Source organism: Lipotes vexillifer, unplaced genomic scaffold, assembly GCF_000442215.2.
Source record: "Lipotes vexillifer unplaced genomic scaffold, Lipotes_vexillifer_v1.1 scaffold368, whole genome shotgun sequence".
Lineage (NCBI taxonomy): Eukaryota > Metazoa > Chordata > Mammalia > Artiodactyla > Lipotidae > Lipotes > Lipotes vexillifer.
The window spans coordinates 627,881-655,553 of NW_006770215.1; the positions used below are offsets into that span (position 1 = coordinate 627,881).

Below are 27,673 nucleotides of genomic sequence, written 5' to 3' on the forward strand. Positions count from 1 at the left end.
GTAGGGAAGAATCCTTCCTTGCCTCTTTTGGCTTCTGGTGTTTGTGAGCAATCCTTGGTATTCCTAGGCTTGAAGAGGCATCTCTCTAATCTCAGCCTCCGTCATCACATGAACCTCTTCTCCTATTGTCTTTATCTCTGTATCTTTTCTCTTCTGCTTTAAGGATACCAGTCCTACTGGATTAAGGATCCTCTCTACCCCCATATAACCACACCTTAGCTAATTATTATAGCTTAAAACAACAAAACTTGATTTTTTCACAGTTCTAGAGGATGGAAGTCCAAAGTCAAGATAGAAGCAGAGCCACAGGCCCTTTGAAACCTGTAGAGGACAATGTTTCCTTATCTCTTCTAGCTTCTGGTGTTTGTCAGCAGTCCTTGGTGTTCCTTGGCTTGTAGTTGGCTCACTCCAATCTCTGCCTCCATCATTACACAGCCATCTTCTCTGGTGTGTCTCTATCTGTGTCTCTTTTTTTCTTCTTATAAGGACACCAGTCAGATTGGATTAAGGGCCCACCCTACTCCAGTGTGGCCTCATTTTACCTTAACTAATCACATCTGCAAATAATCCTATTTCAAAATAAGATCACATTCTGAGTTATTTTCTATTAGGGCTTCAAGTATTTTTTTGTGGCACACAATTCAAGCCATAACACGGTCTAAATTTCAGAATCACAATTACATATATTTAAGAAAAACTCTTCCAACTCCTATCATCAAGTCATTTATCTTATGTGGACATTAGGACTATTCTCCACAACAATAATCTTGAGAAAACAGAAAATTCAGGTTGAAATCCATTAGCAGTGGCAATAACTTAGTGACAGACAAGTACATATCATGATTTTAACTACTGTGTGTTCAATAGTCCAGTAGTGACAAGCCAGTAGGAAACTAAAATAATTTTTACTAAAATTCTGCTTTTTCAAATTATGGTAAATGAAATAAAATAGTGTCCAAAAATGAATTTGTGCTGTAGTTTATTTTTTCAGATTTAAAAATTTCTATCTTTTGGTTTCCCCTTCAGAGTCACAAGTTAAAAAGGAAGCAAAACCAGGTAACAATATTTTTATTCTTAGTTACAGAGCTAATGTTGCTGTTAGTTTAGTACTAAAAAAGGCTTACTACCCACCAATGGGGAGTTACACAGAGTCTCCCAGAGCCTTATTATTTTCCCTACTCCATTGCTCAATATGGTTTCACACTACTGGATTAGGTGAGAATGGGGATATTCCATAGGCAAAAACATCTGGAATATGGCTTTAAGTGAACCTCAGCAGAGACTCCAGGTTTCAGGAGACATTTCTTGGAGTTCTTCAAAGCCTAGTATAATCATGTTTAATCTGTGGGTTTATTTCTGATAACACACCAGAGTTATAAAATCATGAAATCATAGGCTACTGAGATTTGAAGGGGAAGAGGACAAGAACTTACCAAGCATGTGCTAGAGCTGAGGAATAGCGTAAGATTCCATTTTCATCCCATCACTAGGAGAGACATGCAACATGACAGTTATTACCCATGTTTCATATCTGTGGAAACAGTTCAATAGACAAAGTTTAGAAAGTCATTTTCCCAAGATTTTCACGTTAATAAATATTGGAGCTAGAATTGTGCCCAGATCTGGTTTACTCAAAACCCAGGGTGATATCACTAAGAGATTGTCCCAGACTAACAATCATTTTATTAAGAGGCAACATTGATCTAAAATAAGGGCAATCTTTCTAAGTTTACACTGCTATTTAATGAGTAAGTCCTAGTTCTGGTACCATCTAATTACTCACCTGAGGCAAGTCAACAAAACCCTCAGGCTCTATGGATGCTATTTCTTCATTATAAAAAATTATGTAGGGCTTCCCTGGTGGTGCAGTGGTTGAGAGTCTGCCTGCCGATGCAGGGGTCATGGGTTCGTGTCCCGGTCCGGGAGGATCCCACATGCCGCGGAGCGGCTGGGCCCGTGAGCCATGGCCGCTGAGCCTGCGCGTTCGGAGCCTGTGCTCCGCGGCAGGAGAGGCCACAACGGTGAGAGGCCCGCGTACCGAAAAAAAAAAAAAAATTATGTAGCAGGATTCTTAAATAAAAACAAATTGAAGAATCCAAGTCTAGATGTATATACAATACTATCTTCTTCCTTTAATTCTTACCAGAGCTTACCTGACAACTGATCATAAGCTTGAGTCTAGTTTTTCTTGTAAATAATGTATCTTTTTAATGTATCAAGGCTTAAAAATGCCTAACTACTATCTTATTATTTATTTTCCCGAGTACATTTATTTGCTGCAGATGAGTACGTGTCACCAGATATGAACACTTTGCATTTTACCTCTTTTTTTTTTTAATCAGAAACCCAATACCATTTAAAACTTCTATTTAGTCCTAGTAATATTTAAAACTTTCATTTATTATTATTAAATACTACAATTTTGCAGGTGATTTAATTGAAATTTTTATAATTATGAATGTTTATTTTCTAGCTTCATCCGAAAAAGCTCAAATACACAGTATGTATCTTAATTTTATCTATAAAGTTGATATAGAATTTTTACAAAAAACTTAAATATCTTTAATAATACATATTTGCAATCTATACCTCAGTATTTATACTTTATTACAGCCTATGCTTTGGAAATTATAGGTGCTTAAATGTAAATAAAAATTCTTTGCTTGTATATGCAAACAAAACCTTTAAGTTTTTTATTTAAACTACATGAAATGACATGAAAATTAAGGAACAGTTTTTCTCCGTGGACACATTTGTTAAAATCTGTCAATATTTTTCTACTAAACAAATCACTGGACCACGTCACAGAGAAAAGTCTCCATATGTTAATTTATAAAGCTTCTAAATATCTGAAAAGATTTTCTTTTTATTATTTTCAGAACAAGACATAGTGAAACCAGAAAAGACTGTTTCTCATGGTAAACCAGGTATTTTGCGGGTGTTATTTGTACAGTAGTATCAAATTGTCTCTCAGTGTTCTAGTTTTAACAGGATGATGAGCTTAGAGTCAAATCTAAAGTTATTAGGGATGGTTCATAGTTCATACTGAGAACTTGACCTGCCAGATATAACTACATAGCTCGTGATCCCTTCCCATCAGAGACTTAGCTTAGCACAAAGACCATCTTTGCCAGCATTCAGATGAATGGTCTCTATATTTCGTTTTGTTTTGTTCTGTTTGGGGCAAGACATCACTAGAAAACTTGTAATTCAGAATGGCTCATTCAAACATGATCATCTTGAATTCCAAAAATCCCAAGAAAAGGAAATCCATATTTCCTCCTGCTTCCCTTCATCCTTCCTTCTTTCCTTCATCTTCTTATTCTTGGTCCTACATTTTGTAGAAAGTAGAGGTAAGCCAATGGGCTTTGCTCATAAGGAGAAATAGAGAAATTACCAAGACTAGCTTAATAATTAGTTTTTATTTAAGAATAGAAACTTTATTTAAATTTTAATTTAAGCCAATTAAATATGAATTTAAATTTGAGGTTGTGTCAAGCCCCAGTTATTCTGTAGAATATTGTCCTTTATTGTTTCCCTGATGTGAATATAGTTAGGCCAGAATCTTTACAAAGGTAAAAGCATACTTTCTTTGAACGTATCTTAGGAAACTTTTTGCTTATATTTTAAAAATTTTACTTTATACAATCTGTTTTCAATGGATTTGAGTCAGTTTGATTTTACTTGTTTACGCTTTAAAGAATATGAGACACCAACAACAGAAACCATAGAAATAAATAAAGCAGAAGCAGACTATGGGGAGGTGAGAAAAGCAGTCTGTATAGACATAAGCAAAACTTTAGAAACAACTTTTAGAACCTCCTAATATAATGAATAGTAAACCCTGTTACTTTCTTTTCTGTCCTAAATATCAACCATTTTTGAGGTGAAATACTGAGAGAAGGAGTTTAGTCTCTGAGTGTATAACAAAGGCATTGCCCTCTAGCCACATCTTTCTTTTATTTCAGTGATCACATTCATACTCTAAATTCTGTTTCCCAGTGAAACTTTCTAATCAGGATATTTGACTAACTGATTCATTCTCACTGCTGAATGCTTGAAAAGTTTAATTTTATATAGAATCATTTTACTAATCCCTCTGCTTTGACCCAAATCTATTTGACTATGTCTATAAAAACATACAGCACAGGGCTTCCCTGGTGGCGCAGCAGTTGAGAGTCCGCCTGCCGATGCAGGGGACATGGGTTCGTGCCCCGGTCCGGGAAGATCCCACATGCCGCAGAGCGGCTGGGTTCGTGAGCCATGGCCGCTGAGCCTGCGCGCCTGGAGCCTGTGCTCTGCAACGAGAGAGGCCACAACAGTGAGAGGCCCGCGTATCGCAAAAAAGAAAAAAAAAAAAACATACAGCACAGAAGACATCCCATAAATGCACCACCTTTGCCCTTCCCCAGCTTTGCAACATAAAAACTTGGGTTCCCAGGCTAATCCTGGGTTCTCAGGGAGGTATCTTGCTCAAGAAAGGTAAAAAATTGTTTCTTCCTATTCTTATTCAATAATGAAAAGGGAATACATGTTTTATGTGTACTTCAGTGTAGATAAATACAGTGAAATACAGTGAAGGCAAAGGATAGAGTATACTTTGGTTAGGAGTTAGGAGACCATTTGAATTAGGAAAACCTTTATGGCAAGAAAGCTGCAAAGGACATATGCAGCTGGACAAATTTTTTTTGTGCTTCCATCCAATTTGAATAAAAGATATCACTTGCTGTGTTACTGAGAAAACAGCTAAGTTTGTCTCAGTATTGGTGTTATTTCAAAGAAAATACAAAATATCAAGGTTGAAATGTGTCACTGTTTTGTACTGATACATTTAAAATTTCCACTTGTGTTAATATTTTTTCTTATCACAGATGAAAAAGTTGTCAAGCAGGCAAAAGCTATCACAATAGAAAAAACAGGTAAATGAGCTATTTTCGATTTTTCTTCTATGTATCAGTTTTATGTTATGTTGGCACAAACCCACACGTGCACAAACACAGACACACACATCTTTACTGAAGTATGTGCACTCTTAGTGCCATAAATTCTAAGATTCTTGATTCTTGTAAATAACTAAAAGTTATACTCAATAAAAATTAACAGTGGAAAACTAGAGTGATATACTTTAGTTTTTTAAGTGTGATTGACCTAAGCTTACAGATAATTCACAAGGAAATTTATGTCATGCATTGATTATCATGTACTATTTTTAGGTGTTTAATCTCATTTTCAAAACACATTTCCTCAAATTTTAAAATCACAGAAATTTGAAACCGTCTGCTGTTCATGTATAGATGGAATAATTTCCATTCATGAGAGCTCCACAGAGACTTATATGATTGTGTAACTTTTAAAAATCTGCCTTGAAGAATGATCAATAGAACATATAATATCAAAGCAAAAATATCAAACCATCATTTCATGTGAGAAAAAAGAGTGTACACACTCTTGAAATTCTGAAGTTCTTTCATAAAAGGATGAACAAAATTAAGTCTCCATCTCAACTGACATCTTGAAACACTGTATCTCCTCCCTTCGATCACAAGATGGAAATCCTACCTACCTCCGCCATGAATGGAGTCCCATTTCTTACTAAAAATAATTCCAAAGGAAAAGGCCTGTGAAATAATTTCTTTCTTTTAACTGAGATAATCATGATAATCAGGATTTGAATACAGTTCTCAGAGGAAAATATAATAGATTTCAGGAGATAACTAATTATTTATAGAAATTATAGACTGTATTTCATGAGAAAGAAACCCTATTTTCCCATTACCCCATACAACCATTGTACTCTATTCCAGTCATTGCCTTAGCTCATAATTTTAGTTAACATTCCTCTAATTTTCACCCTAAAGTGTTAAGCATCTCACTTAGTTATATGGGTATTTGGAGATTATGAAGAAACTAGCCCAATGTATTTGTGTCCCAAATATATAGATTGTTTCAAATTTTACATAAAATTTTGTGCGTCTTAGTTTTTCAATAAGCAGTGTGTTTAATGTATTTGCTGACAGTGAAATAATAGTGTTCAGAGAGAATGGATTAAGCTTAAGATAAGATGAGAACTTAAAATGAAGAAGGAATAAATACAAATGCTAAAGAGTTATTTTTTCCCATGGTTTGTATTCATCATATGCAATTTGCTTTCTTTTATTCTCCACAGTCAAACCCAAACCAACAAGTAAGAGACGAAAATAAAATCTGGAAAGTATCGCTTGGCCATTTTAACTTTAATTTGCTCAGGTTTTTATCCCAATTGTTATTTTTAGCATTGCCCAAGGCTAAAGTACCTCTATAGGTGATAAATTAACGTTATTGCTACAGCTTTAACATCTTTATCATTCACTACTAATTAATAATTCAGTATAATTATACAGAAGAAATCTTTGGAAGTTGTATCACTATTATTAATACTAAAAGAATAAGTCCATACAGGCTATAAAATAACACTAAGAAGTTAGGGTAAATGGGCAATCTTTTAAACATACATAATGAATAACAAAGGAAAATGAAATGATATACAATTTTTGGTGTTATGAACCACATACTGTTTTTAATCTGTTTCCTATAAGCAGCATTATTTATATGGTAGGTAGTTTTTGGTATTAATGTTATTCATAATTTTATGAATTATAAATGTTTTGCCATTTGTTTATTAAAGTCATGGAATTTTCTCATGAGTATAGATTTTAAAGATTGTCCATTTTATTGTTCAGGAGTCGTACAGATGTTACTGGTGTAGAGAGTTTAAAAGGTGACTATTGGGCTCAGAAAAGTGTGAATATTTGCCCATTGTCGCAGGTAGTAAATATGTCCAAAATTGTGTCAAAATTGTGATATTGGTTCATAAATATATTTGTGAAACAGAGGCTTGGGTGAAGATATGAGTGGCTTTTCTCAAATATTCTCTGGTTCATGTATGAAAAATGAATTGACAAGGTCCAAAGATGAATTTGGTGAGACCAGTTAGGAGGTCATATTAGTGATTCAGGAGATATGGCAAAATATATGGAGCCTAAAAAGAACATAATCACCTCCCAGAACCTATTGCATGTATTTTGAATATATATTTTATATTATTTTTACTTTAATTTATTATACTTTTGCAGTGTTATTATGACAGTTTAATAACTTGAATATTGGCTTCTTTTATTGTGCATGTTTATTTAACACTAAAATTTATACAACTTAAGTTCATGGAAGTTCATTCTTGAATGCTATCAATCCCTAATTTACAAATATCCAATTAAACCTTATGACAACATAGATCCCACATCTCCCCACTTACTTCATTGTTGGTGCAAGATGATGGGGAGGAAATAGTAGTGATTTCAGAGAATCTCCAAATTCAGGATGAGGGAAGGAAAGGACAGGTAAACCAGAACAGTTCAGGAGGACTAAACCTGCAAGTGATTAGTAAGAACTAACACTTGGCAGTGATCTGCTGTATTTCCAAATATTCTCAACTCCATTCAAAATATCCTACCCTACATAGCTTTATTTGAAATTCCACTTTGGTGAAAGAGATCTAAAATGTACTTTAATTCAAATATTTTTCAAAGGGCTGAGAAGAATGTCAATTCCACATTTTGATTACTGTTGTCATGTCCTAGATTTACTTGAGATTCATCTGTGAGAGTTCTAACTGAACCTGAAAAGAGAGGGTGTTCCAGAAAAATGAAAATACAAAGTGTTGCACTTTCTGGAATAAGGCAGGTCTAGGTTACATTTTCAACAAGAAACCAATGACTAGCACCAAATTGCTTCTGACCAGCACCAAATTGCTTCTGATGTGGCAAGAAAGGAAGTAGGAGTCAGAGAGGTAAAAAGGGAGCTTGTAAAATGCCAAAGGCAAATGTCATCTGGTTTGAAATACCCTCAAAGAATGATTCAACCTTCAGCAAAGAAAGAAAAATCCTCTTATTATTATTCTCCTTTTGGTCATATTCTATCTTCTTCTTATACCACATGGCCCAAAGAAGGCTAGCGCCTTCGAAGTATCTTACAGGATGTCCTGAGAATGAACCTGACCTTGTTTATAATGTGTTTCTATGGCAATATGCTTTCTGTGTTCCAAGTTACATGCAAATGACTTTGGAGGCATGCTGAGGATCACCTGCAAATATGTAAATACTAAATTGCTTGCTATGCAAACAATCTACAGAGTGTCAGTTAATTTTGATTTCTCTCTCTAGAAAAAGCTGAACATCAAGAAAAAGAATCTCCATCTATAAAAACAGGTGTTTTTGCCTTTCTGGTTTATATTCTGCCCTAATTCACTATTTTTATTAAATTTGAAAATTAAAGCAAAACATATAAGTACCTTTCATTTTATTTCCTGGTAACGTTTAGTCTTGTGGTTTTGTGGTAGAATCTAGTTTATCTAATATAAGGGCTGTGGTAGTGCTGGTAAACATTTTGCTAAATATTATAACCAATATATATGGATTGCTAAGCATTCTATTATAATACAGCAGTATTAACAAAATAGTATTTGCCTTCATGGTTCATAAGACCCTTCCAAAATATTCAGTATTTCACTGATGTCAATATTAATATCATTTATCGTACTGGTAATGTTGATTCACCGTTTATATACTGTAAAATATCCTATCAAATTGCATATATAACATTTCACTGAAAACTAATCATGAATTTCAAGTTGGTTTAATTGCTTAAAATAGAAGTTATCCCATTCTATAATAGCTTAATACTTTTACAACTATTATTCATTTTAAAAAATATATAATACTTGGCATGGTTCAACACTAAGGCATATACGGGGCTAACTGTGAAAATATCCCTCCCTCTCCTCTTTTTTCCTATTCTACCAGTTCCCATTCCCAAAATAGCCAAAAAATGTCTGATAGGTAATCATTGTTATTTTTTAATGTCTCCTTCTAGCAATATATATATAAAAGACATATACACATAAGTATATACAAATTATATATATATATTCCCACTTTTGTTACACAAATCATGACATACTATAAATAGCTTTGTCCCTAGGTTTTTCTATTTAAGGATGTATTTTTGAAGATTTTTTTTATATCAGTACATAAAGCATTTCTTCATTAATAGTATTCTATTGTACAGTTGTATACAGTTTACTTAACTAGTCTCTGATTGACCTATGTTTAAGTTATCTAACAAACTTTCTTTAATGATATACAATAAAAAAATATACCTACCTGTCTAGTTTTGTAAATTTATCTTTGGGGTAAAATTAGTAAATTTTTTTTAGTGCAATGATACATTCAATGTAATTTTTATAGACATCCCTAATTGTTCTTTAAAAAATTATATTAATTTGTATTCCCACCATTAATGAATTAGTTGACCTAATTTTGGATGATTCAATTTCTTCGCAATCATGATGAAATGTTGTCTAGTTTTTTTATGAATATTTACGTGTAAAACTGCATAACTAATGCTTTTAGTTAATAATTTCAGAAGACAAGGCATTTTGGAGAAAGAAATCATGTATTTAGATAGTATAGCTTTGTGTTTTTCACCCACCATTCACTTATCTTTCCTGAGATTTTATAAAGTCAGCTTCTTTATTCAAAATACTGGATTGCAAGAGTTTAAATAGTTAATATTAATTAATATTAATATGTATTCTGAAAAGACATGGCAGAATATACCTTTTATGCCATTCAGAAACAGTAAGGAGTTCAGATTACCCTGAGCATTCATTTTTCATAAAATGAAATATGAGGCTTTACAGGGATAATAAGAAGAGACCAAGAAGACCCTATACTTTCAAGCTTTACAACTTCTTTGAGGAATTCATTGCAATATGACTTAAAAATTACTCAAAATGCATTGCCTACTGCTCATTTTAATATAAGTTTAGCCTTTTCCTATTTTAATTCAAACAAACAGAATTAGGAAATATAAAGGGCTGATATTTTACCGATAGCTAGAAAATGATCACTGACTTTTTCTTTTATTTTCTTTCTTTTCTTCTTTTTAGACAAACCAAAACCAACTCCAAGTAAGTGTACCGTTCTAAAATTTTAAGAATTTTCTATATAATTAATTTTAATTTTATAGTTTCTTTAAATTGTACATGCAGTAAAAATTAGTATGGTATTTCATTAATGCAATAGATATTACACCATTACCTATATAAATGATTCTTACTGACAAAGAATATTTGTGTGTATTGTATTCATTAATCCTTGAACATGTATTTATTGAGTGCCTATTAGATACATTACTCTATACCAGGGTATGTGAAGAAATGCCTAAAATGACTTGTGTTGTCATTATCTGTGTAATTAACACAGTTACCATAACTAATACCTGTGCAAAAAAAAAAAAAAAATGTGGTTTCATCTCTCTTTTATGTACTTTCAGTTTTTTGTTAGGGTTTATTGAGTAAACACAGTGTGGAGATTCCTCTTATCGTCACTGCTGGGTTAAAAAAAAGTTCAGAAGGGCTTCCCTGGTGGCGCAGTGCTTGAGAGTCCGCCTGCTGATGCGGGGGACGCGCGTTCGTGCCCCGGTCCGGGAAGATCCCATATGCCGCGTAGCGGCTGGGCCTGTGAGCCATGGCCGCTGAGCCTGTGCATCTGGAGCCTGTACTACACAACGGGAGAGACCACGGCAGTGAGAGGCCCGCGTACTGCAAAAAACAAACAAACAAACAAAAGTTCAGAACACAGAATACCTGTCTTCAATTATTTAATCTTAACACATTAACTTTTTATTTTCATATTTTTTCAAAAGCTGAAGGTGAGTTATTTTAGTATTTCAGAATCACTGTTTTATTTTGGCATTTCAAACGGTAGTAAGAATACAACAATTTATAAAATTTTTGAAAATTTATGAAATTTTATGCAATTTCATAAAAATGAAACTGTTTATTTAGTACTATTAAATTAAGACCCAGACATTATCCTGGGGGGAAATATTTGCATATCAATCAAGAGTGTATCTAGAAGTTGTGCCTAAAGTTTTTCTTTGGGTTGGCAAAAATCTCTAGTATATTTAGTTTGTGTAATTGCTACTAATATGAAGGGTATTACAAAAATTAAGGGCTGAAAGTCAAAACTAGAATACTAATATGAAATATCAGCATAATTATTGGCAAATACTGTTTATGAAACATTATTTTACATCTTCATTCTTATAAAATGTTTTAACTAGTTTTCCTTGAACTTTGAAAATAGCTTCCAAAAAAGTTATATTAGACTGATAATTAAATGTATCGGTTTTATAGAAAATATTATCATTTGAACTGATTTGTGAGGAAAGCTATATTTTTAAAGACTGCCATGTTATATTTTTTAAAATAATTGTTCTATGAATTTACTAAAAGAGCAAAATGAAAGGTTGGTTCTACATTATCATAGGCTAAGACAAATAACATTTTTATGTTTTGTCTCACTACTCTGACTGTAGTCATCATGAGTTGAGTTTACTTTTGTGATATTTTAAAATCTCCTCTCTCAACACCACCCATTGCACTCAGTTCAACATCTTATTCATGAAGTTGCTTTATAAATATTTAATAAATGAATGTATGCATGCACATGTGCAGATCGTGTTAAAAATTTATGCAATGGAGGGGCTTCCCTGGTGGCGCAGTGGTTGAGAGTTGGCCTGCCGAGGCAGGGGATGCGGGTTCGTGCCCCGGTCCGGGACGATCCCACATGCTGTGGAGCGGCTGGGCCCGTGAGCCACGGCCGCTGAGCCTGCGCGTCCGGAGCCTGTGCTCCGCAACGGGAGAGGCCACAGCAGTGAGAGGCCCGCATACCGAAAAAAAAAAAAAATTATGTAATGGAGATTTATAATTGTAATTGAGAAAACCACCCAAAGATCTTCAAATTGATTCTTTCTACCATATATGAATCGACTGTTTAAGATTAATTTGTAGAGTGGTTCTATTTCCAGAATAGATTCCAGTTACAGTTTTCAGAAATATTAGTTACCAGTATGTCTCTTTGCCATTTTGACTATGTGTCTGTTGTCATTATTATTGGAATTTAATAGGAAGTACATGCAGATGAAGTTCAGTTGTCTGCTACTGAAAAACAAAACTATTCTTTCCTTTTATTTTTCTTCCTTTTTTCTTTTTTCTTTTTTTCTAAAGAGGAAACATCAGAAGTAACAACATCAGGTAAATATTTACTTTCCCAGAGGAGGTAACATAGATCTGTGGGAACAGTATTTAAATTTGAGTCTCTGTCTAGCTGTGTGACATTTGGGAAAATACCTTAACAGCTCAGATTCCCAGTTTCCTCTTCTATTAGACCAGGCATAATGACTTCCCCAAAGACTTGTTATAAGTATTAAATGAAATAACATAATAACATTCCCACTACATACTTCGTTGTCAGCATTAAATATTGATTTCCTTCTTACTCTTGTCTGATAAATATGGTTGAAGAAAAGCATCAATCAACCAAAACTCTGTTTTAAAAAGCATGTGTCCACATTTTGCCCAGAGATATGTTGTGACTCCACATTTTTTTTACTCAACAGTTTATTTACTGAGCATCCATAGCACCGATCAAATTCTCATTTCCTACAGATAACAATAAAAAATTTAGATTTTTTTCTGTTACTCATTTAAACTTATTAATAAATGCATGGCTTCCTCTAGCTTTACTTCAGAGCATGTGAAAAACAAAAACAAAAGGAGGGGGCTCTGCCTTACAAAGCCAAGTAACCAAGGGTAACAAAAATACATATGTTCTCACACATGGGAGGGAGACTTTTTCTTCACATCTTGAAAAAGTAGAGCCTTGACCCCCTTTCACTTATGGGATTAAATTTCAACTCCAAATATTTACTCCAAGATGGAGTAAGAAAATTATGTTTTATAAACCAATGGTTTCTTGTTATTTTACCCTCTAGTGAAGAAGAATATTGAAAAATCTGAAAAGGAAAGTAAAGGTAAAGACGTCTTAAGACATGTATATCAAATTAGTGACAAAAACACAGGAATTGGGCTTCCCTGGTGGCGCAGTGGTTGAGAGTCCGCCTGCTGATGCAGGGGACACGGGTTCGTGCCCCGGTCCGGGAAGATCCCACATGCCGCGGAGCGGCTGGGCCCGTGAGCCACGGCCGCTGAGCCTGCGCGTCCGGAGCCTGTGCTCCGCAACGGGAGAGGCCACAACAGTGAGAGGCCCGCGTACCAAAAAAAAACACACAAAAAAACAAAACCAAAACCAAAACAAAACACAGGAATTCAAAAATATGTAATTATACAAATTATACTACTTAAAAGCAATTCATGAAAATATGGACACTGATTTTAAAGCATGTGTCAGAACCGCAGCTCATTTTGGTGTTACCCATGCAACGGGTGTATGCATTGCATTATTATTAGATATCTAAAGGGAACAGGAATTTAGATCTCAAAGCAAACTCCACCTATTATTGCTAAATTAGCACCATAAAGTTCTTTTCATATAACTCCTGAATTGTAAATATTGACTACAAAATATGTAATTCCAAACCTTAGGAAGACCTGTGAATAAATATGTATATGACTCTAATTACCATTTTATCTCTATAGAAAAAGCAGAAATGAAACATCTTAAAGAAGAAAAAGGTAATTTTTAAAAGATTGAAAGGCCCTGAAGTCAAAATATTTTGAGTCAAAATTTATTTCAATTTTAAATAAAACTTTTGTTTATGTATGTGATGATTGCTGGTCTGATTAAAAAAAGAAATGTAGTCAATAATCCTGCCTATGTGGTAATGGCAGTGTCAAAGGAGCAATGGATGGCAGGCCACTCCTTCAGTATGCAGTCATGTGTGGGGTCATTGGTAAGGAGCTAGTTAGAGGCTGCTTTGTAAGTTGCTTTTTTTCTTAACATTAGGTTTATTTATTTAGTAAACTACATAATATAATATGATAATCACTGATTTCCATGTAGTTATCTAAAAAACTTGCAAAGGCCTTAATCATCAGAGAAATACTCTATAGAGTCATGAGGAAAGCATTTTAGCCATACCAAAAAGATTGTTAACAACAAAAGACAACACTTTTTTTCTGGTTTATACCTAAATTCAGTTAATTGTAATGACCCATTGTCCATGGGCTCTAATTCATTTCAGTACCCTGAAATCACTGATTATGTTATATCTTTGTTTATGCAAACAAAAGTCATTTATTTTTGTTAAGTGTTAGTAGAAAAGAAATTTTTTTTAAAGCCTCAAGAAAATATTTACATTTAAATTATTCTCACGTTGCTAAAGCTTAGAGATGAAGTGAACCAAAATTTTATGAAAATTTTCTTTAAAAATTCATATTTTAATTTACATTTTCTTTATATACAGTGCCAACTAGAAAAGAAAGTCTTCAATTACACAATGTGACAAAAGGTAATCTTGAACTTTGTAAAGATTCAAATGCTATGTTGATGTGGAGGTGCCTGAATTACATTGGTGCTTAATATTAACACTAAATATTTTTAAAGCAAGGAAGTCTAGCAGGTATACACTACTGCTAACAGCAGAAGAAGTAGACAGGTAGGAAATCTAGCAGAAAGCTTACATTTCAGTGGAAAACTATGAAATGTGGAGAAATAGAAACTATTAACAACCTAAACCTTCATAAGATATTTGAGTACACACCAGAAGAAAAATTTCTTTTATTACAAAAGACTTTCACAGCATGACTACAGTCAAGAATGAGAGAGTAGTAAAAAGAGGAAGCCGAGATGCCGAGGTTCATTTTATCTATGACTACATAAAATGTAGCTAATATCATGTATATATTTTTATTATTTATATACTGGTCATTGAAATTAATTCAATGTAGACGCAAAGTGGGTAGTAGAAGGCAGATGCCAGCATGCACATGTCAGGTAGATGTTCTTTACCTAAAATGAGAATGACCTATTTTGGTGATATTATCATAAAACTATAAGAGTACAGCTGAATTATGTAGTCTGGGTCATAAAATTTTAGGGGAATGTAATTAATCCAAAATGTAACAAAACGTAAATGCTTTAAATTTTAAAATGCTAAGTAAACATGAGCAAGAATTTTCATTCATAGTAAATACATAGATCTCTAGTGTGTGTGTGTACCGGGGGTGGGGGGCAGGGGTTGGGGAGGAATCTTGTTTTTCACTGGTTCCCTGTTGTTTCTTACTGTAGTATGTATACTTGCAATGGCAGGGCATATCTAGACAAAATTATCAGTAATATTAAGGGGTAACATTTAGAATAAGAGAAATATCAAATTTGTACAAAGATACAGGAACACAATTTTTATATTGGAACTTTCTGCAAAAGCTTGATACCTTTTAAGATATTTAGCCAGAAGAATGAAAAGAAATGGATTATTTTGAAAACCTGTAGCTATATCCTTTCCTATTATTAGCTCAATTTCCTCCTTAGTACAGGAACAATTATCATTCCCAGTTTAAAGCTGAGTTAATGCTAGATGAAGGGAAGTCTAACATCTCAGTGTTTACATAATAGAGACAGGAATTGCCTCCAAGTGGATGTGACATCAAAGACTTAAGCCCATTACATTTCACTATCCTACCATACTGTGGCAAATATAAGGGAAAGCTTTCTACCAATCAGAGCAGCCCAAAGATAAAATGTACCCCACTTTGTCCCCAAGGAAGTGGTCTATTAGTGCTAAGACTAGAGGGCTGCACAAGGGATTCTAGGGATTTGGACATTGGATGGATACTCCTTTCTTACTCTATTCTGTGAGGCCATTATTTCTAAGATCTTCATATTATGAATACACAGAAGGGAAAAATTGTTATATGTGAAAGCACAAGTCCAACCTAAAGCTGGTTGAGAATACAGGCACATTCTTATTCATTCCTTCACTCTACGAATGGTTCATTGCATCTCAATAAATGTTTATTTTATTCCTTTCTAAGTTCCTGTCTCTTTAGGCAACGCTAGTATTTTTAAAGGAAAAATTATAACATTAGCTTTACTAAAGCATTTTTATGAATTATTTTGTTTGTTTTGCAATTTTATACATGTGCTGCTGTAATATCACGGAAAACATAAGTATCCCCCCCACAAAAATAAACCTTTCTGTTGGCATTAACCTAACTTTTTAAATTTGTAATTCTTAGGTTTATATCAGAAACTCTACAAGTCTCAAAGTAAAACATGTTATGCAGATTCCTTAAAAATTATATTTTCAAACCTAGCCCTTTAAATGAGACTAATGTTAATGGATATAGATGTTACCAATCCTCTTTGTTTCAGAAAGTTAGAATGTCTGCTATAGTATTTGGGACAATCATTCCACTTTATATCTTTGTCCTACATTCATACAGTTTAATGGAAAAACATATTTGAAGAATTATAATCCCTCATTGAAACTAATAAATAAATGACTATGAAAAACTAAGCTGATTTTGCATTTTGCTTTTTAAGATTTATATTTTATAGTCTAATGGGTAGTTATTTGTCTTTATTCATCTGTGAAAGGAAAATAATTCTCAATAATATATTTTATGGAATTTGGAAACTGTAAAGCAAATATTTAGATTAATTACATCATACAAAGCAATTTCACTGGAGTTAGGTATAATTATAGTTAAACCAAAGCAATTTAACAAAGATCCTGCTGATTTTAATGAGTGTTTAAAAAGCATAAATATGCTGTGAAACCTGCAATGATTAATAGCTTTTCTGATGTCTCACATAAAAGCGATTAAGTTATTCAAAGATCCATTTTTTTTAACATCTTTATTTGAATATAATTGCTTTACAATGGTGTTAGTTTCTGCTTTATAACAAAGTGAATCAGTTATACATATACATATGTCCCCATATCTCTTCCCTCTTGCATCTCCCCCCCTCCCACCCTCCCTATCCCACCCCTCCAGGCAGTCACAAAGCACCGAGCTGATCTCCCTGTGCTATGCAGCTGCTTCCCACTAGCTATCTATTTTACGTTTGGTAGTGTATATATGTCCATGCCACTCTCTCACTTTGTCACAGCTTACAAAGATCCATGTTATCAGGCAATAGAGAGTTACATTTCTTCACCAACTCCTGAACAATAAGGAAGAAAGTCAAAAGATATTAGATACATTTATATAGCCTATTGATGTATAACTTCTTTGCATTTTACCTGAGTTAAGCAAGACTTTTTTTCTTTATTTTTAGCAGAAAAACCTGCAAGAGTATCAAGTAAGTACTGCTTGTATTGATGATAAATTCTCTTTGGCACACAGTATGAATTTCAAGCTGAAATTCATGGAATATTTATTTTTTAACGTGTTCAGAGATTGAGTCATTTCATACTAAACCCTCTGACAGGAATTTGATAACTTTTCATCTTATTTATGTTGAAACTCAAAAAACTAAACTACGTTATTTGAAATGATAACTTGTAGCAGAAATACATGTTATTGAACCTGAAGATTAAAGTGACTTGCATTCAATACATCAGTCTTTTCAGTGACTCAGGTAGAATGGAATAAATAATCCTGCTTCTGCCTTAAAAATTTGCTACAGAGCACATATGGTTGAGCAATAATGTTTCCTTTGCTGTTGTTTTCTAATGCCCATTAGCTTAATTATAATTATGTATCTGAGAAGAATACATAGTAAGGAATGGATCTAATCTTGTATATAACATAAAGAGACCAAACTCTCAGAAAATACTCTCTGAAATGCCACAATCTGGGTGTGGATAGCTCAAATTATACAGGATACAACTATAAATTTCCCTATAAATTCTAAAATTCTGGGAAATAGCAAATTTCCTTCCCATGTTTCTGGATTTAAGAAGACAAATCATTTTAAATCAGTGCTATATAATGTAATGTCATGTGAGCCACATGTATAGTTTTAAATTTTCAAGTAGACACATTTAAAGGGTAAAAAGAAACAGGCAAAAACAATTTTAATAATTTTATTTAATTCTATATATAAATATTATTTCAATATGTAATCAATATAGAAGTATATTGATAATTTACATAATTTTAATTGAGCCTTTGAAATTGTGTGTGTATTTTACACTTAAGTCACATTTCAATTTGTACTAGTCACATTTCAATTCCTTATAGCCCAGGTGGTCAGTGGCTACTGCATTGGGCAGAGCAGATCTCAGTGTCTCTTGAGTGCTTCTGCTGTGTTCAACATTTAGTGAGTACTGAGGACAATACAAGACAATTGGTAAAGGTGGTACTTGCCATATATCTCATTCAAATTTCTTTGACTGCAAGTAATAGAGCCCCACATGGACTTGCTTCAGGCATTTAAAAAAAGGGAAATAATTACAAGGGTACAGAATTGTCTCACTGATTCAAGAGCAAAGCTTATATTTCATGCTCAGGAAAGCCCTCTGAAACTATCCCACTCCGTACCCTTCCCCTACAGCCAAAGGTAGTCAGGACAGACTTCATATAGGAGGTAACTCCAGGATTTGTATTTAAAAATGGTTAGGATTGGATAATTAGAAAAAGAGGGTATAAAGAAACTCACTGCTCCTGTGTGTTTCTCCATTACTCTCACGCTACTACCACACTCCTAACACTTCTGACACCACGCAAGTAGGATTGTTTTCACGCCAAGTGATTCTCTGTGACACCAGCTAGATGTCCTACAATTCAATTCATTTCTGATACTAACTGGAGTTAGCATATCATAGGTTAAGGACTCAGTTCCATGAGATTACTCCTCAAATTCAGATGCCAGTCAAAAATAGTAGGTCCCCTGGTTATCCACAACTTCTGTCCTACTTGGCTACAAATTAGACTCTCCCATGACATGCCTCCCTTGTATTAAATTATTTGGTAGAACAGATCACAGAACTCAGGGGAAAGCTTACTTAGGTTTACCAGTTTATTATATAATAAAAGATATGATAAAGGATACAAATGAACAGCCTGATGAAGAGATATGCAGGATGACACCTGGAAGGGTCTGAGCACAGGAGCTTCTGTCCCTATGGAGTTGGGGTGCACCATCCTTCTGGCATGTAGATGTCTTCAGCAACTCAGAAGATTCTTGAACCTCGTACTTCTGGGACTTTTATGGAGGCTTCATCACATAGGCATGATGGATCCTTAACTCAATCTCTAGCACTCTCCCCTTCCTGGAGGGTGGGGTGTGAGGCTGAAAGTGCCACATTTCTAATCTGGCTTGGTCTTTCTGATGACAAACCCCTATCTAGAGGCCCACCAAGCATTGCCAAATTAGAACAAAAGACTCTCCTGTCACCCAGGAAATTCCAAGGGATTTACAAGCTTTATACCAGGAACTAGGAGCAAAGACTAATATATATATATTTCTATTATTTCACAGTGGGCAAACAAGCATAGTATATAGAGGCAATCAAAGGAAGAGTTGGCTGGAGTTGAGGGCTTGTGTTTTTAAAAAATTTTTCTTGAAATATAGTTGATTAACAATGTTGTGTTAGTTTCAGGTGTACAGTAAAGTGATTCGCTTCAACACATACATATATACTTTTTTTTTTACATTCTCTTCCATTATATATTATTTCAAAATATTGAGTAGAGTTCCCTGTGCTATACAGTAGGTCCTTGTTGGTTATCTATTTTATATATAGTAGTGTGTATATTTTAATCCCAAACTCCTAATTTATTCCTCCTCCCTCTTTCTCCTTTGGTAACCATAAGTTTATTTTCTATGTCTGTGAGTCTATTTCTGTTTTGTAAATAAGTTAATTTGTATCCATTTTTTAGATTCCACATATAAGCAATATCATATATTTGTCTTTGTCTGGCTTACTTCACTTAGTATGATAATCTCTGGGTTCATCCATGTTGCTGCAGATGGCATTATTTCATTCTTTTTTATGTTTGAGTAATATTCCATTGTATATATATACCACATCTTCTTTATCCATTTTTCTGTTGATGGACCCTTAGGTTTTTTCAGTGTCTTGGCTGAAAATACCTGTCTTTACTATTGTAAATAGTGCTGCTATGAACATTGGAGTGCATGTGTCTTTTTGAATTATGTTTTTCTCCAGATATATGACAAGGAGTAGGATTGCTGCATCATATGGTAGCTCTATTTTTAGTTTAAAAAAAATTTTTTTTATTTTTAGTTTTTTAAGGAAGCTCCATACTGTTCTCCATAGTGGCTGTACCAATTTACATTCCCACCAACAGTGTAGGAGGGTTCCCTTTTCTCCACACCCTTTCCATCATTTATTATTTGTAGACTTTTTGATGATGGCCATTCTGACCAGTGTGAGGTAGTTTTGATTTGCATTTCTCTAATGATTAGTGATGTTGAGCATTCTTTCATGTGTTTGTTGCCTATCTGTATATCTTCTTTGGAAAAATGTCTATTTAGGTCTTCTGCCCATTTTTGGATTGGGTTGTTTGTTTTTTTGATATTGAGCTGCATGAGCTGCTTGTAAATTTTGCAGATTAATCCTTTGTCAGTTGCTTCATTAGTGAATATTTTCTCCCATTCTGAGGGTTGTCTTTTCATCTTGTTTATGGTCTCCTTCGCTGTACAAAAACTTTTAAGTTTCATTAGGTCCCATTTGTTTATTTTTGTTTTTATTTCCATTTCTCTAGGAGATGGGTCAAAAAGGGACTTGTTGTGATTTATGTCATAGGGTGTTCTGCCTATGTTTTCCTCTAAGAGTTTTAGAGTGTCTGGCCTTACATTTAGGTCTTTAATCCATTGTGAGTTTATTTTTGTATATGGTGTTAGGGAGTGTTCTAATTTCATTCTTTTACATGTAGCTGTCCAGTTTTCCCAGCACCACTTATTGAAGAGACTGTCTTTTCTCCATTGTATATTCTTGCTTCCTTTGTCATAGATTAATTGACCATTTGTGTGTGGGTTTATTTCTGGGCTTCCTATCTTGTTCCATTGATCTCTATTTCTGTTTTTGTGCTGGTACCATGCTGTTTCAATTACTGTATCTTTGTAGTATAGTCTGAAGTCAGGGAGCCTGATTCCTCCAGTTCAGTTTTTCTTTCTTAATATTGCTTTGGCTTGTGTTAGAAAGTAGTGAAAAGTAAGGACAAGTAGGGTGAAATTATGAGGTAGAGAACCTGCAAGCCAAAAAACTTTAGACTTATTGCCACAGAAGGCAGTGGTTTATTTTATATAAAGGAGTGAAATGTGAAGGAATTGTCAGAAAGTCTAATCTCACAAGAACAGTAGTAATAGAAGTAGTAAGAATAAGAGTAGTAACTGAAAAGAGAAAGGTGTGAGGAAGAAAGTATATTGCTTCTTATGGATAATAAGATATAAATGTCCAGGGCATCATGGAATGATACATTTTAATAAGTTGGTTTCTAAGTATATGAAAATTATATTTTTATAGCACATATTTTTTGACATGCCTTTTTAGAGGCAACTATCAAAAACTGCCTCAGATACTTATTAAATCGAACATACTAAAGATCATTTAAAGTAAAGAGCCATTGTTCTTTTCCTGAACCCTTTTCCAACATTATATAATTTTTCTTTTGTCAGACTTCTTATTTATTTTTCAGTTACTTATTGTCTTTAGCTAAAGGAGGCTCAAGAAATAGTTCCTGCTTTGAGCCCATTGCTTCCTTCCAACCACATTCTCTACTCTAGTGCCTGTATCTCTTGTCTTCTGAACAGGACCAGGTCCTCCACCTCTGATAGGTCATTTTTTCTGCTTTGGTGCTGAATGCACAGAGAATGTACTTCATTTCCAGATTTTTTGGTGGGGGTGGGGGAGGTTGTTAATATGTGGGAAAAGACTGCTGTAAAAGAGAGGGGCAGTATCTCTTTCTGAATTCTCGTGGCTTGCTCTGATTAAGATTCTTGAAACCATCCCAGGGGACTGGATTCTCAAATACCTAGGGTTTTATTATAGGGATAAAAAAGAATCAGCAATGCAATAACATTTCTCTATTACATCAGTGAAAATTACATTGCAAAATCAAATTTTTCATGATTCACAAACTATTATGGATTAATCAATGCCTGTTTTTGTGGATTTACTTTTTCAAAGGATGTAGCTTTCTTATTTCTAAATAGTCATTTAATTTTCATTCTATATTTTTTCTTTGTATATATGGTAAATATATAATGAATAATTACCTTTCCATGGAGTTTGCAGGAAGACATCAAGAGGCGTGATATTGTATTATATTTAAGATCTATTACCTTAAAAATTAAAAGCAAAAGAAATATCCATATTCTTGAATTTTAAACAGTGCAACCATTTCTTATTGATATTAATATTTTAAGTCTTTGGAAAACTTTTTCTTTGAAAAAAAAAACCTTGTACATCCTAAAACATCATTCCCCAGGAACTTGCCCAAAAGGAATACATGAAATAAAACAAAGAAATGAGAAAATACATTATTAAAAAGCAAATGGTGCCAAGGGAAGGTTTGCACCTAGAAGATTTTCAAGGCTCTTGACATAGCTGAGACACTGACAATGTATTTATCGCAGTGGGTATTGGGGTATCAAGGAAAAAGATTTTATAGGAATCCATAGTTCTTTTGTTCTTAGTATCTAATAGTCAACATTTAAGTAAAGCTAGGTTGGCTTGCCCCTCAAAATGAGTATTTTAAAAGGAGTGACATAGTAAGAACATTTCTTGAGATGATTCTGTGCTGAAATTTAACTTTGACATCTTTTTCTGTAATATTTTTCTCTGATAGTAAATAGTGAGGATTTTACTGTTAGCACCTCACCAAAATTATCTGCATAGACAGGTTTGGATCATTATAAATTCCATGAGATCTAATTTTGCTATTAAAATAATGAATTTAACTTTTTAAGGCTATACTGATAAATTTAATCCGTTATAGAAGTTAATTACTTTTTAATAAAACTTCAAACACATCCAGCAGAGAACTAGTCAGGATTTCCATTTTTTTAGACAACTTCCTTGTAGCTTACATTTGCAATTTGTTTTTTAATACTTTCTAACTTTTAAAATGCTCATTCATTTTTTTGGTTCTGCATTTTTTTCTTGTATAAATGTGGTAAATTAATAAATAATTTGCATCAATATTAAAGTATGGTGGATATTTTAGATATCAAATTCAGCTACCTTGGAAATTTGTCTGAAAATTTAAATAAGCACAGGTAAAATTAACATGTCTATGGATGTAAAGGCTAATAGTCTTTTTCCTAATTTACATGTTTGGTATATCTTAGGTTAAGGACTTGTTTTAAAAGATTATAATTAAACATAACCGAAGTATACCATTTGTCATTAATAAAAGTGTAACCTGTTTTTTATTGATTATGTGTCCAAGGATTGAAACTTTTTAAGAATTTTAGAAAGCCAGAATTTCCTAATAAGCATGTTCTTGCCATTTGAAAGAAGATTTCACTTTTTCAGACAATCATGAAACTATTAATGAGTCAGTGAATTATAAAATGATAATCTAGTGGCAAAAAAATGAATTCTCTTAAATTCTTAAACATAGAAAGAGTATGCTTTGCTTTATGTTGATATTATCTGTAATTTCCTTTTATAAACAATTAAAATAATGACCTTGTCTAAAGAGATCAAATCCAACCTAAAAGTCCCATAAGAGTTAATTCATGACTAAATCATATTATTTATGTTATCTCAGGCTAATTAAGTTGCTAATAAAAAATAATATGCAATTAACTAATGGTGACATATCAACATTTTAACTTTCAAATAAGTGAATCAATTTTGTTACTGCACAACATATGCCAGTCACATTTCTAGCAGTGCATGAGAAAACGTAATAGTCTGATTAAGATGCAGCTGTAGAAAAAGTCTTGAAACATTATTTGCTTAGTTTTACGAATTAGTTTAAATAGTGTTAATCATGCCAGTTATATATTGAATGATTTGCCTAATGTTGACCAAAATATTTTCCCCCAAATATACTAGATTGCAGACACTTAAGTTTTAAGACTATTAAATCTCTCCCTGTGGTCTATAAAAATTGTTTGACCATTTTTTAAAAAAGACAGCTCCATTGATTTAAATAAATTATTATTTTTATAATTGCCTTTTTCATTGTTTATGCCAAGAGATTGATTATATACTTAAAAACAGAAAGAGAAAAAAAAGGACCTTCCCATTTCTAAAATAATTCCTCAGGAAATGAAGATTTAACAAGAGAGATGATTATTCTTTTCTGTAATTTAACTTTGCATACAAATTGTTAGAATTTGCATTTACTTTTCTACTCCACAAACTCAAATTTTTCCATGAGTGTTTGTTCTTTAAAAGTATTTTATTATTTGATATTGTACATAAACAAAATAACGTATATGTGTATATTTAAAAACTAGATACTAAAAATAATGTGGCTCTACCTTTGGACTCTCCCCATCCCATCTCTTGATTCCTGGCAGAGGTAACTAAAACACTGAATTTGGGTTTTTTTTTTAATTCTCTTGATTTTTTTCTTAATTTTATCACCGGTTCATATATATTTCACATTATAAGACATATTCTGAGATTTTTTACTTAATGTTATGCTTCTCAGATTCATCAGTGTTTCTGTGTAGTTATAGTTCATTCATTTTCACTGCTGTAGAGTATAGTACTTTATGAATAAATACATTTTAATCTATTCTACTATTAATGGATATTTGCTTTGATTCTGATTTATTTAAGATTTTTGTGTTCATTTTTAAACATCTTAATATGTATGTTTATTTCATTAGTCTCTACCCTTTCTACACATATGGCAAGCAATAAATTTCCCTTTAAGTGCTACTTCAACAGCATCTCCCAAGCTTGTATATATATAGTATTTTCATTATCATTCAGTTTTAAGAATTCTTTAATTCCATTGTAATTTTTTAATTATTATATTACATGGAAGTTTTAGAATTTTAAATACTTTAAAATTTCCAAACCTATGGGAATTATAAAGATAATAAACAACTTCTAACTTAATTGTGTATTGCTCAGAGAAAATGGTGTATTGTTTGAAATGTGTTGAGCTCTTATCTTATGAACTAATATATTATCTGCTTTAGTAAATATTCCATATATTATTGAGAATAATGTGCATTTTCTAATAGTTGGAAGCACAATTCTATATCCATTGAGTCAAGTTTGTGTGTGAAGATACTCTGTATCTTCATTAATTTTTTGAATATTTGAAGTATCAATAATTGAATAAACTGTATTGAAATCTCCTACTATGATGGAAAGTTATCAGCTTATGCCTATAGTTTTTTCAGTTTTTATGTTAAGAACTGTTTTATAAGTTTTATACTAGTTTAATTATATCTTTCCGGTGAACTGAACATTCATCTTTATATGATAACTTCTGTATTCCATATAGGGATCTTTTTTTAAGTGTAGTATGTCTGATATTATAATTAGTCCAGATTTCTTTTGGTTAGTATTTTATCAGAATTTTTTTTTTTACATCTTTATTGGAGTATAATTGCTTTACAATGGTGTGTTAGTTTCTGCTTAATAACAAAGTGAATCAGTTATACATATACATATGTCCCCATATCTCTTCCCTCTTGCATCTCCCTCCCTCCCACCCTCCCTATCCCACCCCTCCAGGCAGTCACAAAGCACCGAGCTGATCTCCCTGTGCTATGCAGCTTCTTCCCACCAGCTATCTACCTTACGTTTGGTAGTGTATATATGTCCATGCCACTCTCTTGTTTTGTCACAGCTTACCCTTCCCCCTCCCCATTTCCTCAAGTCCATTCTCTAGTAGGTCTGTGTCTTTATTCCTGTCTTACCCCTAGGTTCTTCATGACATTTTTTTTTCTTAAATTCCATATATATGTGTTAGCATACGGTATTTGTCTTTCTCTTTCTGACTTACTTCACTCTGTATGACAGAGTCTAGGTCCATGCACCTCATTACAAATAGCTCAATTTCGTTTCTTTTTATGGCTGAGTAATATTCCATTGTATATATGTGCCACATCTTCTTTATCCATTCATCCGATGATGGACACTTAGGTTGTTTCCATCTCTGGGCTATTGTAAATAGAGTTGGCTTCTTTAAATATATTTTCTCTTTGCCTTTTATCTGCTACAGTTTCACTGTAGTTTATTGGAACAAGAGCTTCTTTTTATTGTGAAGTGCTTCCAGGACACAATTTTTTTTTTTTTTTACCAATTTGGGGGATTCATAGCCATTATTTCTTCAAATATGGTGTCTTAATTTATTTCCTACTGCTGATTAGGAATCTGTTATGTATGTGTATAATTTGTTCTCTCTTAACAACACTTTCAAATTTTTCATCTCCTTGTGTCTCTATGCCATATTTATTCTGATTAGAATTTAATCAGTTCTAATATATATATATATTCACTAATTATATTTTGAGCCCTATATTATTTGAAGTAATCCAATGAGCTTTTATATGTTATATTTTTATTATAAGTTACTTTTCAAATCTTATTTGTTATTTTCACAATCTCCTATTGCTTGTTCTTATTTATAAATTTATATTCTATTTCTTAAAACATTTCATACATATTAAATTTTGAATTTGAAAATCTCAATATTTGAAGTACTTTGTGATATAAATTTGTTGTTTGTTGCTTTTTCAGACTGTTACTCATGATGGTCTTTTCTGTGTTTGGGACTTTGATTATGAGGTCCTATTTATTTTTCTTTCCCTCATTTTTATCTGACCTTATCTTTCTTTGTCTCTATTGTCCCTGTCCTGCTCAACTTTTTCCACTCCTAGCAGCTTCTTACCATTTGAGGGGTCCTGTCTTGAAAGTCAACACTGGCTCATCAGTTTCTCAAGGTCATAGGGTACCTGATGGCATCAGCACTCAGACCTGATGGTGAACACTTTGTGCTCTCTGCTAATGACTGGGCAAAGTCCCTCCCAGTTTCAACTGATGATCTCAAGTTGTTCTGACTCACTTTTCAGAAAATATCTGTTGACTGTAGTAGGGTTCCCTATTTTCAGGTATCTCAGAATCCCCATTGTTTCCTCCTGCTTCCTTTTCTGCAAACACTGATACCTGGTGGGTGTTTGACTGGCCAATTGTCCCCATTCACAAGTGCTTTAGGGTTCACTCCATTTTGTAATAAATATTGTCCATGGCCTTTGCTATCTGTTTTTATGGTGGGATTTGGAGGACATCTGAGAACTGCTGTCTTCTCAGGAGCCCCTGAGACAGTCATATGTTCATCCCACTGTCTCTGACCTAATAAGGGTGCTTAGCCCCTGCACCCCCACTTTACTCCTTGTACACTTAGTTTTTGAGTTCCAGTTTTAATATAATCACTTGTCCTCAGGATGACTTCACTTTTCGTGTATCAGCAGGGTTTTGTCCCCTTCCTGGAGCAGGAGGGAGGATACTGTTTGGAAATTCCTTTACTTCCTCTGAATCCAGCACTACAACAAAAAATGTGATTTTGTAGTTGTCGTTATTGTCTACCATAGTATCAGAAATATTAGTGCCTATGAGTCTTTTTAACGTCAGCCACAAATCTCGGGGGTTTTTTGTTGTTTTTTTTGCGGTACGCGGGCCTCTCACTATTGTGGCCCCTCCCACTGCGGAGCACAGGCTCCTGACGCGCAGGCTCAGCGGCCATGGCCCACGGGCCCAGCTGCTCCGCGGCATGTGGGATCCTCCTGGACCAGGGCACGAACCCGCGTCCCCTGTGTCGGTAGGCAGACTCTCAACCACTGCGCCACCAAGGAAGCCCCACAAATCTTGTTTTAACCAAGGTTCATGCCTTACTTTTCTAAATTAAAAAGTAAAATATCTCATAGCCTCGTTC

The 27,673-nt window shown here is 33.6% G+C and overlaps 1 protein-coding gene across 1 annotated transcript in view; it reads left to right on the top strand.

Annotated features, from left to right (window-relative positions):
- The window catches only part of TRDN (triadin), a 377,023-nt gene that overhangs the window by 330,907 nt on the left and 18,443 nt on the right, over positions 1-27,673 (top strand). The window contains exons 26-37 of the mRNA XM_007446048.1: positions 1,027-1,056; positions 2,474-2,500; positions 2,880-2,927; positions 4,872-4,919; positions 6,167-6,184; positions 8,199-8,243; positions 9,986-10,006; positions 10,744-10,749; positions 12,877-12,915; positions 13,541-13,576; positions 14,308-14,352; positions 17,127-17,150. Of these exons, the coding sequence (XP_007446110.1) occupies positions 1,027-1,056; positions 2,474-2,500; positions 2,880-2,927; positions 4,872-4,919; positions 6,167-6,184; positions 8,199-8,243; positions 9,986-10,006; positions 10,744-10,749; positions 12,877-12,915; positions 13,541-13,576; positions 14,308-14,352; positions 17,127-17,150 (387 nt within the window). The remainder of the gene's footprint in view (positions 1-1,026; positions 1,057-2,473; positions 2,501-2,879; positions 2,928-4,871; positions 4,920-6,166; positions 6,185-8,198; positions 8,244-9,985; positions 10,007-10,743; positions 10,750-12,876; positions 12,916-13,540; positions 13,577-14,307; positions 14,353-17,126; positions 17,151-27,673) is intronic.